Source organism: Sinocyclocheilus rhinocerous, unplaced genomic scaffold (assembly GCF_001515625.1).
Source record: "Sinocyclocheilus rhinocerous isolate Xijiao unplaced genomic scaffold, SAMN03320098_v1.1 scaffold1364, whole genome shotgun sequence".
Taxonomy (NCBI): domain Eukaryota; kingdom Metazoa; phylum Chordata; class Actinopteri; order Cypriniformes; family Cyprinidae; genus Sinocyclocheilus; species Sinocyclocheilus rhinocerous.
Window position 1 is genome coordinate 1,088,588 of NW_015627534.1, and position 15,034 is coordinate 1,103,621.

General features: G+C 35.4%; 1 protein-coding gene across 1 annotated transcript; it reads left to right on the forward strand.

Moving 5' to 3' along the window:
• Positions 1-1,196: 1,196 nt before the first annotated feature.
• Positions 1,197-13,428, forward strand: LOC107728188 (transmembrane protein 116-like). The gene is made up of 11 exons (XM_016538288.1): positions 1,197-1,422; positions 1,719-1,765; positions 1,884-1,947; positions 2,043-2,171; positions 6,347-6,448; positions 6,553-6,602; positions 7,741-7,824; positions 8,045-8,180; positions 8,902-9,046; positions 11,261-11,340; positions 11,431-13,428. Exons 1-11 carry the CDS (start codon positions 1,357-1,359, stop codon positions 11,617-11,619), a joined length of 1,092 nt encoding a protein of 363 aa, XP_016393774.1. The 5' UTR covers positions 1,197-1,356; the 3' UTR covers positions 11,620-13,428.
• The last annotated feature ends 1,606 nt before the right edge of the window (positions 13,429-15,034 follow it).

Here is a 15,034-nt window from a genome sequence, read left to right on the forward strand (position 1 = left end):
AAACACAAAAGAAGCCATTACTCAAACAAAAGAGTTAGTAGTTTGCAAGGGACTGGGGTCAGTAAGATTCTTTAATGTTTTTGAAAGAAGTCTCTTCTGCTCACCAAGGCATTTATTTGATCAAAAGTACAGTAATAATGTTAAATATTTTAACAATTTAAAATAACTGTTTTCTATGTGAATATATTTTAAAATGTAATTTATTTCTGTGATCAAAGCTGTATTTCCAGCATCATTACTCCAGTCTTCAGTGTCACATGATCTTCAGAAATCATTCTAAATATGCTGATTTGCTGCTCAAGAAACATTTCTGATTATTATCAATGTTGAAAACAGTTGTGCTGCTTAATATTTTTTGTGGAAACGGTGATACATTTTATTCTTCGGGATTCTTTGATGAATAGAATGTTCAAAAGAACAGCATTTATTTGAAATAGAAATCTTTTGTAGCATTATAAATGTCTTCACTGTCACTTCACTGATCAATTTAATGCATCCTTGTTGAATAAATGTATTAATTTCTCAAAAACAACTTTTGAATGATAGTGTATGCACATGAAATTGAAAACCAAATGCTGAAAGCCATACAACCATACAACGGCTTTTCCAAACGTGTGCTTTCCAGCTGCATGAAAGATCATAGCTAGATATATCTATATCACCATGTCAACTTCTATAGAGGTTACAGTACTTTTAATGATTCATGGCAAGCATAAATGATTAGTACGTTTCGGAGTATAATTAAAAAAGGACCCACTAAACTAATAGGAGTAACTAATATATAACTAGGAAAATAACGCGTTAGCTAGTGGGACTTTCAGTTTTTGACTAAATATTGCCTGATGTGTTCAAACACAGCCTAAAAACATATGAAGCGTGCTGACTGTCATCACAACGACAGCTTACACGGCATTGTCACGCATAGTTTGGCACAGTTTCACGCATAATTGGACAACAGGCAAACAATTTCGACCCAAACCAGGACGTCCTTGCTAATACAGAAAGTCTAAACAATGCGGCAGTATGTTGTCATGTCTTAGTGAAGAAGCACGCGGTGGCTTTGAGCGCCGAAGATACATTGAAACCTGACGAAGGTATGACGCCAGCGGGTCGTAGCCAATCAAAATCGCTTTGTGATAAAGTGGGCGGGGCGCGCTGGTTATTATTTACAGTACTGGCATTCGAAAGCACATTTTGTTGCTCCAGTGTCTCCCGAATAAATTATTATCATTTTGGCATGTCCTGGTAGCAATTATAGATTTGTTACAACTTAGCCTATTTGCTGTTGTTACATAAGGACAGATTTCGAGAGGAATATAATTTAAATTGACCAATAAGTAGGCTATTTATTACAAAATGGACATTTTTGGACAAAATAAGTCACAGACAAACACCACCATTCCGACTGAAAACTGGACATCTGTGAGTAATTTTACAACTTTTCACTACAACTAGCGCATATCTATCAGAGACTCGTGCACTGGCGCACAGGATATTTTCTTTAATGGTCTTTTTAAATGACAAAATGATCGCAAAGTTATTTGAGAAGTAATAATCAATGCAATAGTACGCTCATTCTTATGTAGCAAGTTAATGAATCACTGATTTCAGACGCGTAATTTGTCATAAACTCATAAAAATGTTACGTTTCGATGTTCTACATGCCTAAAATAACCACAGACAGATTAAATAAACTATTCTTCTTTTTCTTTTCTTAGATATACTCTATAGTTCGATGGATTCAAATAACAATGGCCGTCCTAAGGTATCTATCCATTCATTTTCCTTTAATGTTGCAGTCGTTTAATAAAGAGACACGTGGGCCTATTAATCAATGTTTATGTCTTTTATACTTATATATTTATTAATGATTTGACTCTCAGCATCTTAGGTGCTGGCTCCATAATCTTTTATGCGATTTTTAAAGGACTAGTAAGAAAACCAGAGGTAAGCCTCCATCATCTATACAGCTACTGTGATTTATTAATAACGTGTTCAAACAAGAATGTACTTTTGACCACTGAAACAAACCTATGTTTCAGGTGCTGCCGTTGTTCTTGTTGAGTTTAACAGACCTGCTGTTAGCTTTGAGTTGGATGTGTGGAGGTCTTCTCTTCACCCAGTCCTGTAACGCTTACGACATCTGCTACAACCTCCACATAGTGGAACAGGTACAAAACCGACACATTATCATGCAGAAATGATGCTTACCACAGGCAAAAGAAGATACTTCCTCTTTCTGTACATGCCATGTTTTTGCATCACACTTCCACTTCCACAAATAAAGCCACATTGCACAGGAGCAGTCATGTTCGACTGACTGTTAAAGCAATAGTTCACCCAAAATTGAAAAAATGCTGACAATTTACTCACCCTCAGGCCATCCAAGAAGAGTTTATTTCTTCATGGGAACAGATTTGGAGAAATGTAGCATTGCATCAGTGTGCAGCAGTGAATGGGTGCCGTCAGAATGAGAGTCCAAACAGCTGATAAAAACATCACAATAATCCACAAGTAATCCACAGCACTCCAGTCCATCAGTTAACATCTTGTGAAGACAAAAGCTGAAACTAATCCATCAAGACGTTTTTAACCTAAAAAAACTTTCTCTAGTAAAAAAAAAAAGTTGTCTCATCTGAATCAGGAGAGAAACATGCGCAGATCAAGCATCATTTACAAGCCAAAACAATCTAAAACAGCTGTAAACAAATATCTTTGATGGATTTTGATGTGAGAGGACAGCAGGGGATGGACTTTTTCACTGGAGGAAACATTATTATGGATTATGGATTTGTATTTTGGCGTGACAGTTTAAAGTTAAAATGCCTCGATGGTGGATTTGTTTCTTACAAACACACAGCTTTTGTCATTAACTGATGGACTGGAGTGCTGTGGATTACTTGCGGATTATTGTGATGTTTTTATCAGCTGTTTGGACGCTCATTCTGACGGCACCCATTCACTCCATTGGTGAGCAAGTGATGTAATGCTACATTTCTCCAAATCTGATGAAGAAACAAACTCATCTACATCTTGGATGACCTGAAGGGGACATTTTCAGCCATTTTTTGGGGGTGAACTATTCCATATTCAATTTAAATGCCATCAAAAGAACACTAAGATGAGCATTCTTTTCAAATGTTTAACAAGTCATTCATTGTCTCTATCACTTTTAATTAAATAAATGTTTTTAACAGACTGGTATTTTTTAATATCGAGAAAAAGTAATGCCATGTTACCATGTTTTTTGGACATGGTTCCATGGTAATAATATGGTTTCTTGGACAAGTACCATGGTAGTACCATGATATTTTTAAGTACCCTGGGGTGAATGCAATGGCACACGAATATTGTAATTATTCCATTTGATACTACCAGTTGATACAATGACCTTTTAAAAAAATTATGTGATTGCAGAAAAATGGAAAATCTTTAGCCAATAATTTGTTGTTTGCCACTTAAAGTGTACGTGCTAAAAAAGAAAGAAACACAAACGAGGGAGGGACCATTTTAACCCTGTGCTTCATTCCTGCCGATGCACTGCAGGCCTAAACATGTGTCTCTCATTATTGAAGCCTGCTTGTTTGGCATTTAGCTAAAAAACTCACAGAGAAGAAAATCATGTGTGCTTGGGCAGTTTCACGTCAAAAACAAGTTGTTCTCAGCTCAGACATTAAAACCAGTGCAAAACAAACATCGAACTGGGACGAGTCTGAAAAGGAAGTGGAGCAGCAAATATGATTCATATTCTTTGCCCAGATATAATTAGTTCTGACCCACTTTTAAGTCTGCACATGTCCGTTTATAACAGTGGATTGTCATGGCTCTAATGTAATGTGTTTAGCCAAAGTTCAGTCTGTAGTTTTTCGTTGGTTTGGTTTCTTAAAACTTGTAAGACATTACACTCACAAATCCTCTTTATTAGATTTATTATTAGATATGCTTTCCTAAAACTAACCTAACTTGAAAAGTAAAATGCCATCAAATGCCTGTGGTGATTTTGGCTGGTCTCTCCTTCTTGATTGTATCCAACAATTCAAATCATATACTGACAGAATTTTTATTTAATCTGATGAATGGAATCAATTTATTGCAATAAAAACAATTTTAATAGTAATACTATTTAAAAAAAAAAAAAAATTTAAATAATTTGAATAACCTAACCTTAATGTCATTTTAATAATGCGTTATAACAGTTCTCTGGTATTCATCTAGGACAACAGAATCATACTAAAAACTAAATTGTCATAGCATTCAGCAGTGTAAGATCAGCTAAAGCGAGTACAAGTGAGCAAACCATACACTCTAAAAAATGCTGGGTTAAATACAACCCAGTGCTGGGTAAAATAGGGACAAACCCAGCAATTGGGTTGATTTAACCCAGCGGTTTGGTTAAATGTTTAACCCAACCTTCTGGGTAGTAACCCAATTGCTGGGTGAAAACAACCCAATTGCTGGGTTTGTCCCTATTTTACCCAGCACTGGGTTGTATTTAACCCAGCATTTTTTTGTGTTGTTCTCCCAAAAATGACAGTTCTGCAAACCTCTTTTGCTGTCTATTGTATGAACTGGTTTTATAGTATTTTTATGGTGCTGTTTTGTCATTTTTGGAGCTTATCGGCATCAATTCGCCTTTGCATGATCTCAGTGTATTTCACTCGCAGTGTTAATGCAGTATTGCAGTGAATATGACGCAGTGCTCTACTTTAGCCCGCTGACGTATTTCATTGTGCATTTGTTAAATAGAGCAAATTGTGTACATAGTTTTATGATTGTTAAAATCAGGCAATACACACCCTGATCAAATATAACTAACAGCTATCCTCCTGTTGCACTCACCTGTGCTCAAAGCAAAACAGAAAGGAAAACCATGTTGGCATTTCTAGAAGAAAGATATGCTATCTTTAACATACAGAGGTTTCTCAATCCTGGAATGCCATTCAGCTCTTTGCTTTGCTTTGGCATGAATGTCAACAAAGATGCTGTAAGAAAGTGTTTTCCAACCCTGGTCCTGCTGAAAAAGATTTGCAGCTTAATGATATTGAATGTGCACTTGTATTGAACTTCAAATCTCATATATATATTAAAAAACTGTACTTGCCTATAATATAATATTAATGAAATAAAAGGCCACTTAAGTGACAAACAGAGATACGTTGGTTTCTTAACACACTTAAATGCATTTTCATTTAAATGCATGCACTTTGTAATAATGTAAAATTAAAAGTTTTACTTAAAGTGCATTTTAAACCATTATGTTGTAGTAATATTTTGTTGTGCTTTAAAGAAATACACTTATTTTAATGTGTTGACTAACGTACATGTAGAGAACTTGCTTATAATTGCTTATAATTTTAACTCTAGTGGGTTATTTGATATTACATTTAAAGTTAATAGATTTTAAATGTACTAAATTGCAACTTCATCATTAAATGTGTAATTACAAACATGTTAAAATACATGACTTAAAAGTTGCAATAGAAATGACATTAAGGTATATTTTAGTTTACCATAAATGCTTGTCAGTACATTCAGCGGTACACTTTAACCATATTTCAAAGAAAAAATAATTAATTATGAAACTGCATTTAAAGATGTGCTTAAATCGGGATAGTTTACTCATAATTGCTGATAATTTACCCACCCTCAGGCTTATCCAAGATGTAGGTGACTTTCTTCTTCAGGAGAACAGTAAAGAATTTTTTTTTGCTGAAAACGTGATCCATAGTGATTCATATAATGCAAGTCAGCAGCTGTCCGTTTCTAGGAATAAAAAAAGCATATAATTGAACACAGAATTAATCCCCGTGGCTCCTGACGATATATTGAGTTCTTATGAAGCGAAATGATCAGTCTGTGCAAGAAAATGCACATTATTTACAACATAATCCAGAGCCTCAGGCACAAACTGGTTCTTTCAGACACTTCGTTTCAATGAACTGGTTCAATTCACTAGTTTGCATTTTTTGAATACTTAAGTATATTCTTATAAGTAGATTTCTTCCATATTAAGCACTCTTCTTATTCTGAAAAGTATGCTGAAGTGTACTTCTTTTGCACACGGGGAAGCCCGACTGCACACATTTGCATGTCTCTCTCATCTCACACACCCATTTGAGGTCTCCACTAACTAACTGCTGGCTTGAATCAAGTGTTTGAGAAGAGAGAAACAAACGGTGCTGTGTTGAGGATCTCAGGGTCAGAGTTGGAAAGCACTGCAATCACATATTAATGCGAGAGATGTGGCTTACAGTACTGCGCCAACATGGTTTGAATGTGGATGTGAACTATAACTGAAATATCTTAAACTTTATTAACTTCTCCCTTTGACTTTCACATCCTACAGACGCTTTACATGGCCTCGTTCTTCTACACGCTGCACTATGTTTGGGTGCTCTACACCGGACTGATGGGGAAGTACAGGAGACTCAATGGTTTCCATGGCGAGGTAATCAACTCACCCTTATGAACAGGTTTATATGACGGTAATAAAGCAGCATGCGATAGTCTGCATGTAAACGCTGGCAATGCTGACTGGCTTGTTTATTTCAGAATCCAGCAAACACAAGAAGATGCAGGTGTCTCGGTCCTGTCCTGTCATGGTAAGAACATAAATGATACAAAATATCACTCAAACTGATATTAAATATTGATGAAGCAACATAATTTTCAGTAAAAGCCCCTCAGTCTGTGGTAAAATGCCTTCAGGGCGACTCTAGTGTAGATGTAGACAAAACATGGCACAATTTACCACCAAGTTATTTTGTAAAACTTTGGGTGCTTAATCAAAACGACCACTTCAGCAGTTTCACCTTTTTATTAATTTTTTGGTATTTTGTAACCTCTTAACTAAACATTTTTACCTTTTATTTCAAATTGTTTATTTAAATGAATTCATCATTGGAATTTCTAACACTATATATTTCTATCACTGCAGTTCCCTTTAGGATTATTATCATTAACTAAAACTAAAACCAAAAACAAATGTTAACTGAAATAAAATACAATTTTAAAAACATCTTTTATTTCAGCTAGTTGCCAAGGCACCATTTTCGTCTAGTTTCACTTTAAGTACTAAAATAACTAAAACTAAACCAAAACTAAAAAAAAAACATAATTACTAAAACTTTGAATAAAATTAAAGTGAAAACAGAAAATCTAAAAAATCAAATCAAATTCAAAATATTTTCAAAAACGATAATAATATAGCAAAGATACTAAAATTACCCATAAAGGTGTTTGTAAAAAACTTGGTGTGCCATGTTGTTATCTGATTATTGGTTTATATGCCCCACTTGTCCTCCCTCGTTTCCCTCATGTTTGCTCTCCTGTTTATTCTGTCTCCAGATAGTCAATATATGTACACTGTGTTTTCACAGTCCCTGTTGTTTTTATAATAAAAAGCCCATCAGCTCTGCAGTCCTCACCTCTTCTCTTCTCCCAAACTTGACAAAAACATGAGACAAGAGCTGCATCCTTGTCACCATGTACTGTTTAGCATGGGAAAATTAGCAGATAGTTCCCTCATTAATTTAAATTTTATGCATCAAAAATCCAGAAATAGTACACAACCAAGCTGCTTTGGAATATTCTTTACAATAAACTATGATAAACCCATTACCTGTAATCCTGCATACTATTTGGGGTAAATACCATGCAAAATAAAGTTGAAAATGAGCAGATTTGAAGAACAGAATGGCGTTTGGTCGTCTGACTGTCTGTCCTGATCTCTCCATACAGTCTTTTGCCTTTAATGCTCACAGCGCCCGTCTTTGTAGCAGGAAATGTGTTTCGGTGTTACACAAACTTCACCCAGCCCTACAGGTCAGTCGAAATACATGCACACATGCACAGCAAATGATTAATAAACTGTACTTTCTCATTACTTATTACTTAGTCATCATAACTTCATCACAGCTTCTAATTTGAATGAACCCTGTTGTTATTAGGACGTATTGCATTCAGTAGCTAACATCTAACCATAGTTTAGTTGTTTGAATACCTTGTTTAAGATGATGCTAATCCAGAAGTGATTGTCTTCCAGATGTTTGCTGATGCATACAGGCGCTGTGTATCTCACCTCATCTGTAAATACAGAAATGACAGCATGTAGTGTCATTCAAGACTACTGCATGACCATATTCCTTACGACCTTCCTTATCACCTTCATCGGCATCACTGTGAGCCCTCTTTAACATTTAACATGTCTTGATCTCATTTTTGAATACCTGAGCTAGTTATGATTTAAATGCACACAACTGTTCAAACGTTTCAACAGTAATATTGTGAAATATTATTAAAATGTAATTAATTTCTGTGATCAAAGCTGAATTGTCAGCATCATTACTGCAGTCTTCAGTCGTGAGCCCTCTTTAACATTTAACATGTCTTGATCTCATTTTTGAATACCTGAGCTAGTTATGATTTAAATGCACACACAACTGTTCAAACGTTTCAACAGTAATATTGTGAAATATTATTAAAATGTAATTAATTTCTGTGATCAAAGCTGAATTGTCAGCATCATTACTGCAGTCTTCAGTGTCACATGATCTTCAGAAATCATTCTAATATGCTGATTTGCTGCTTAAGAAGCATTTCTGATTATTATCAATGCTGAAAACTGTTGTGCTGCCCAATATTTTTGTGGAAACTGGGATTCCACAAAAATATGGGGAAAAAATCAGTTTTAATGTTTTTTTTTCAGCATTTATTTGAATATCTTTAAAATGTCTCTACTGTCACTTTTGTTCAGCTTATTGTATTAATTTCTTTCAAAAAAGTCTTACTGACCCCAAACTTTTGAACAGTAGCGTAAGTGAACATTAGGCTAAAGATATATGATTCTCCAGACTGTGTGACTCGATCATAATCTAATTGTAATCCTCGTTTTAATTTCAGACTCTCATGTGTAAAGCTCGCTCCCTGTACAAGCGTATCATCACGTCTCAAGGTTTTTTCGCCGACAATCATTGGGAAACTCTGCGTCTCCTGGAACGGCGTATGCTGCTTTATCCCTCAGCCTTCTTCTTCTGCTGGGGACCAGGTCAGCACACTTTTGAAAACATTAAAACATTTAAAAAGTTAAAACATATATATAATGTTACTGAGGTGCTAAAGCAGCCAATGAGGAACCTTTTCTCGTTTCCCTTAACCATATATGTCAGTATGTTTACTATCTTGAGTTTAATTACAATTTTTTATTTTATTGTATTAACAACCCCTGCACATGCATAACGCTCCAAAAAATCTTGGGCCTACAATTAAGATTTATGGATTTGAATTGCATATAAATTTTCCATCCATTTGGATTACACAGTTTTAGCATAAACAAATGAATAAACCTGTGATGCATTACGTATATGAATCATAAATGAAACGGTAAGATTTCTGTACTTAAAAATTCCTGGAATAGTTAATTATTAACTACTTCCATCTATTTGAATTTATTTAAATGAGCAATATCACACGAGTAGCAGTGCGATATGGCCGTAGGTAATCACAGCGTGCTGATATACAGCCATATCGCACGGCTACGAATGTGATATTGCATTTATACAACAGTTCAACGACACGAGTGTGTAAATAAAAAAGAGACAACTACGGAGTGTCTTTAAAAACCCTCTTTTGTACAGAACTACTTCCTTCCACCACGGAATCAAATCTCAGTTTGACAGTTTAACAGCTGAGCTCAAGATCCGTAACTAATTAAAAAACGTCACTTTAGAACTAGTAACGAAGGAACGTTGAGTTGCTTCATTGAAAGCTTATTGTATTACTGTATTAAAAGCTCACTGAATTATGTAGAGTATTATGAGAGAGCGATGGACTGAGCGAGTGTGATTACCTGCATCGGATACGGCATTCATTCTTCAGCTCAATCTCATATTCACAATAAAACATTAGTCTGAATCTCTGCTGAGGAAAGCGATATCTTTGTTGTACTGTCCTTTCATCTGTTAAGGGTGATTTCTGATGACAGCGCTGCTCACTGCATTTGTTGACTGCATCACAAGCTGTTGTTGGAAGTAAAAAAAAACTTCCTTGTTTACAACCCTGTTTCAGTCTCTTTCAATATAAAAGTCTTTACTGCGGACTCACTCAGAAAAACTTGTCGCCGTCTACTGGCGGAAGAATATAATTAACTAATCACAATCACAAGCACACACACCGTTTCTCAATACTAAATACTACTATTATTTATATAAAATATTATTTATTGAATAATTATATTTAATAAACAACAACAGCCATCATAAAAGTTGCTTGGCAATTCAGTCAAAAGTACAAAGGCAGCGCTCTGATATACTGCATTAAAGTTATAAAAAATATAAAGTTATGAGACTTTGCTGTTTGCTCTGGAACAAATAATAGATTATTGAGACCAAAGACTGCCCCGTTAGATTTACCCAAAACAAATGATATCTCATGTTTGAAATATAATAGCGCTGAACGGCCGCTGACGCCCTGGAGCTCACAATTTTCAAATAGTCGTTATCTTTGTTAACAAACCGCATTTTTGAAGTCTAAACAACTACATTCTCGCCTAAAAAACTCTTAAAACCACATTCCGTGACACAAAACTTATAATTTTTTTAATAAAATTATAGTGGATTTGGGCGTCCGCCATGACACTCGCTGTGAGAAATAGATGAAACTGTGATACAAATGATGAAACTGTTATCACTAGAATAATGCATGCTTGGAAAAGGCTCTCAGCCAATCAGATTTGAGAACCAGAAAGAAATGTTGTATAAATAATAATATTTTTAAGACTCATTTATTCAAATTGCTGAGAATCAGCATTAATCTGTTCGTTATGAAGACGAATACATGGATTCAGTTAAAAAGTATGAACAAGGTTAAAATATGGCTAGTTGTGGAACAAGCAATATTTAATTCATTAAAATGTATGAGATTGAAACAAACAAATGATAACTATATAAACCTAGATATTGTGTATTTAAAACATACAGTTCATTAGTACTATTACAGAAACCCTACCTGTTTCATATTATTTCATTTATGTATGACTGACAAATATGAATCACATTAAGTGTATGTTAAATCTGTGTAATCAAAATGAATAGAAATTTTATATGCAATTCAAATACATAAATCTTAATAATAGCTTGTTAATAAATTCAAATAGTGAATTGCAATTAACTCTTTTTTGAGTGAAATAAATCCACAGCTAAACACTCTCTCTCCAGCATCTTCATTCTACGTTTTTTTGTGTGTGATCTCTTCTTTATTTCAGCAATATTTCTGGCCACTATGATGTTGGTGAAACCGGACATAATAGAGGGAAGGATGGGAGTCGTTCTCTACATCCTACAGGTTCGCCAGAATACATAAAAACTCTTAGTAAACGAATCACATTACCCCTGCATGCCTACTGTAACATGTTCCTGTTCGTCTTCTCGACAGGCCTTCACCTCTGCCTCTCAGGGTCTGTTGAACTGCCTGGTTTACGGCTGGACGCAGCAGCACTTTCGCTCTCTCAGTGGCGGCAGCAGCACCGTACGGGACGCCAACACCCAGACTCCCCTGCTGCGCTCCCAGAAACCAAACTACGCCGCTTTGCGCTCTGCTGCATCACTCACCAATTTTGTCTGACAGAAAGACACGCAAGATTCCCTGTAATGCATTGGGACGATACTTTAAACCAAAGCGACCGAGGGATCAAACCCATGACTTGGCTGTTGCGAGCGTCATGCTCTACACATTGAGCTACCTGAGCAAGTACAGCACACACTAACTGAAGACTGAAACAAGCAAAGTATTAGTGTGGTCCGTCATGCATGAAGTTTGGTCTTGATGAAAACAGCCACTGCAGAAGCGTTTGTTTTGCTGTTGTATAACCAACACCAGACGGCAGATAAGGACGCTCTGCTGAAAAGGGAGCTGAATGTTTTTTTTCTTTTCTACTTTGGTTTTGTTATGAGATTTCAGATGCTGCACCTGCTGCTAGTTTAGCTGAGAAACCCACTTCAAGAAACCGTTTCATCATCCAGCCTCTACAATATAGCTTTGGCAATGACATGCAATGATCGAGACTTTCAGATCACGACGCACTGCTGAACTGTCGAAAAGGGAAAGACCGAAGGGGGATTACGGCTAGAGGGAAATAGCTCTGAAACAGGATCTGAGAGGACAATGCTGCTGCTTTCCATCCAAAAAAACAAAAACAAAACAAAAATGTGCTGAACCCACCCACACATAGCGGTTAGCATTGCAGGTATCAATTACTGCTGAAGGAGCATGAAACAAATCATTTATCCTTCATAAACAATACTTCTCAATAGATATTATTATTAAAGAATAAGGAATAAGGAAAAGACTCATACGAACCTGTCAAGATAGTAGCAATGAATCATGAATAAGCATTTTGCTTAAAATGAGGTCATGGGAAAGCTGGAAATATAAGGGGAATATTTAGAAATTGTGATTTTCAGGTTTGGAAAAGTTATGAAATGAATGAACTCTTAAAGGGATGGTTTCACCCCCAAAGTAATATTCTTTCATCTTTTACTCAGCCTCATGTCGTTCCAAACCCACAACACTTTTGTTTAGCTTTGAAACACTTGATATTTTTAAGTAACCTGAGATATTTCTGTCCCTCCATTGAAAGTCCACGCAGCCAAAACTCTGACGATTCAAAAAGTTCATAAAGGCATCGTACAAGAAATCCAGTAATCCAAGCTTTCATAAGAGACACGATCAGTAGATGTAACATTTAATTTAGGCTTTTATTCTCATATATACACATTGATCAACGCACATCAGAGCACATCCAATGTATGCTCAAATGCGCTTGTGTGAAACGCAGAACAAACCTCATATGAATGACTTTTACAATGTCTTTATGAATTTGAGTCATCAGGGTTTTGGTTGTGTGACCTTTCAGTGAAAGGACAGAAATCGCGCAGGTGTCATTAGAATCATGATCTTCATCGAAGTTTCAAAGGTGTACAAAAAGTCTTGTAGGTTTCAAGCGACATGAGGGTGAGTAAATGATGACGGTGTTTTCATATTTGGGTGAACTATCCCTTTAACATGTCTGTGGGAATTTCTATAGTTGGTAACATTTTCCAGTTATGCTTTGTTTTAAAATATGTTTTTGACTAGAAACTGGAGTGCAATCTGGAGTGCAAAGTCCTTGTTCAGTAATTACAAACAGCTGGAAAAGTCATTGGTTAAAAATGGTTAAAAAATTGGTTAAAGGGAATCCTATTACACCTATATATATGGTGTCATAAATGACATGTCGCACTGGTTTCCCCTTTTAGTTTGGCTCACATTTCTCCCATGACGGAATGACTTTAATGAAGTATTACTTTCATTTCCGAGAGCATTTTATATGCATGTGTGTACATAGTCTTTCCACATTAAATGCTGTTGAAAATGTATGAAATATATTTTAATAAAAATGTATTAGGTGTTGATATTTTGGGGTGGTTGATTTCAGACTGACTGATGTTGAGCTGTTTGCAGATTAGCTTTTTAGACAAACCTGTGAAAAAATGTGACACAGAAAACCCCTCAGTATCTGGATTACAGATTGATTATAACTGCCCATGTGGAGATCAGGAAGAGAAATTTGTACAAGTGTAATCCTGCTCTAATTCGCTCACTTTTGTTTAGCTTTGAAACACGGATGGAGATATTTTTAAGTAACCTGAGATATTTCTGTCCCTCCATTGAAAGTCCACGCAGCCAAAACTCTGACGATTCAAAAAGTTCATAAAGGCATCGTACAAGAAATCCAGTAATCCAATCTTTCATAAGAGACACGATCAGTAGATGTAACATTTAATTTAGGCTTTTATTCTCATATATACACATTGATCAACGCACATCAGAGCACATCCAATGTATGCTCAAATGCGCTTGTGTGAAACGCAGAACAAACCTCATATGAATGACTTTTACAATGTCTTTATGAATTTGAGTCATCAGGGTTTTGGTTGTGTGACCTTTCAGTGAAAGGACAGAAATCGCGCAGGTGTCATTAGAATCATGATCTTCATCGAAGTTTCAAAGGTGTACAAAAAGTCTTGTAGGTTTCAAGCGACATGAGGGTGAGTAAATGATGACGGTGTTTTCATATTTGGGTGAACTATCCCTTTAACATGTCTGTGGGAATTTCTATAGTTGGTAACATTTTCCAGTTATGCTTTGTTTTAAAATATGTTTTTGACTAGAAACTGGAGTGCAATCTGGAGTGCAAAGTCCTTGTTCAGTAATTACAAACAGCTGGAAAAGTCATTGGTTAAAAATGGTTAAAAAATTGGTTAAAGGGAATCCTATTACACCTATATATATGGTGTCATAAATGACATGTCGCACTGGTTTCCCCTTTTAGTTTGGCTCACATTTCTCCCATGACGGAATGACTTTAATGAAGTATTACTTTCATTTCCGAGAGCATTTTATATGCATGTGTGTACATAGTCTTTCCACATTAAATGCTGTTGAAAATGTATGAAATATATTTTAATAAAAATGTATTAGGTGTTGATATTTTGGGGTGGTTGATTTCAGACTGACTGATGTTGAGCTGTTTGCAGATTAGCTTTTTAGACAAACCTGTGAAAAAATGTGACACAGAAAACCCCTCAGTATCTGGATTACAGATTGATTATAACTGCCCATGTGGAGATCAGGAAGAGAAATTTGTACAAGTGTAATCCTGCTCTAATTCGCTGCTAAATACTGCCACCTGCTGAAACAATCCAACATTATTATATACGGCTCTCTCGAACTGATTTCATTAGGTAAGTAACTTATGTATTATTTATATAGCAACAGTGTTTATACATGGAGGACCAAACCTGCAGAAATTAATAATTAATGAATTAATTAATAAATGTAACAATAGGAAAATAAATATACATACACAAAAGAGACAGAAATATAAGAATAAATAAAATAAATAATAAAAAAATGTGAAACATAAATGTATAAATAAATACAAGTGGGAATAAATACATATAACAACAAATAAATGTAGAATTAAATAAGCATAAAA

What these genes read in the sequence shown, in the direction of transcription:
- LOC107728188 (XM_016538288.1), top strand. Translation starts at nt 1,357, where the DNA reads ATGGACATTTTTGGACAAAATAAGTCACAGACAAACACCACCATTCCG. An exon ending in CGACTGAAAACTGGACATCT is followed by an intron (nt 1,423 to 1,718) that starts GTGAGTAATTTT and finishes TTCTTTTCTTAG; the next exon opens with ATATACTCTATAGTTCGATG. An exon ending in CTCGGTCCTGTCCTGTCATG is followed by an intron (nt 6,603 to 7,740) that starts GTAAGAACATAA and finishes CTCTCCATACAG; the next exon opens with TCTTTTGCCTTTAATGCTCA.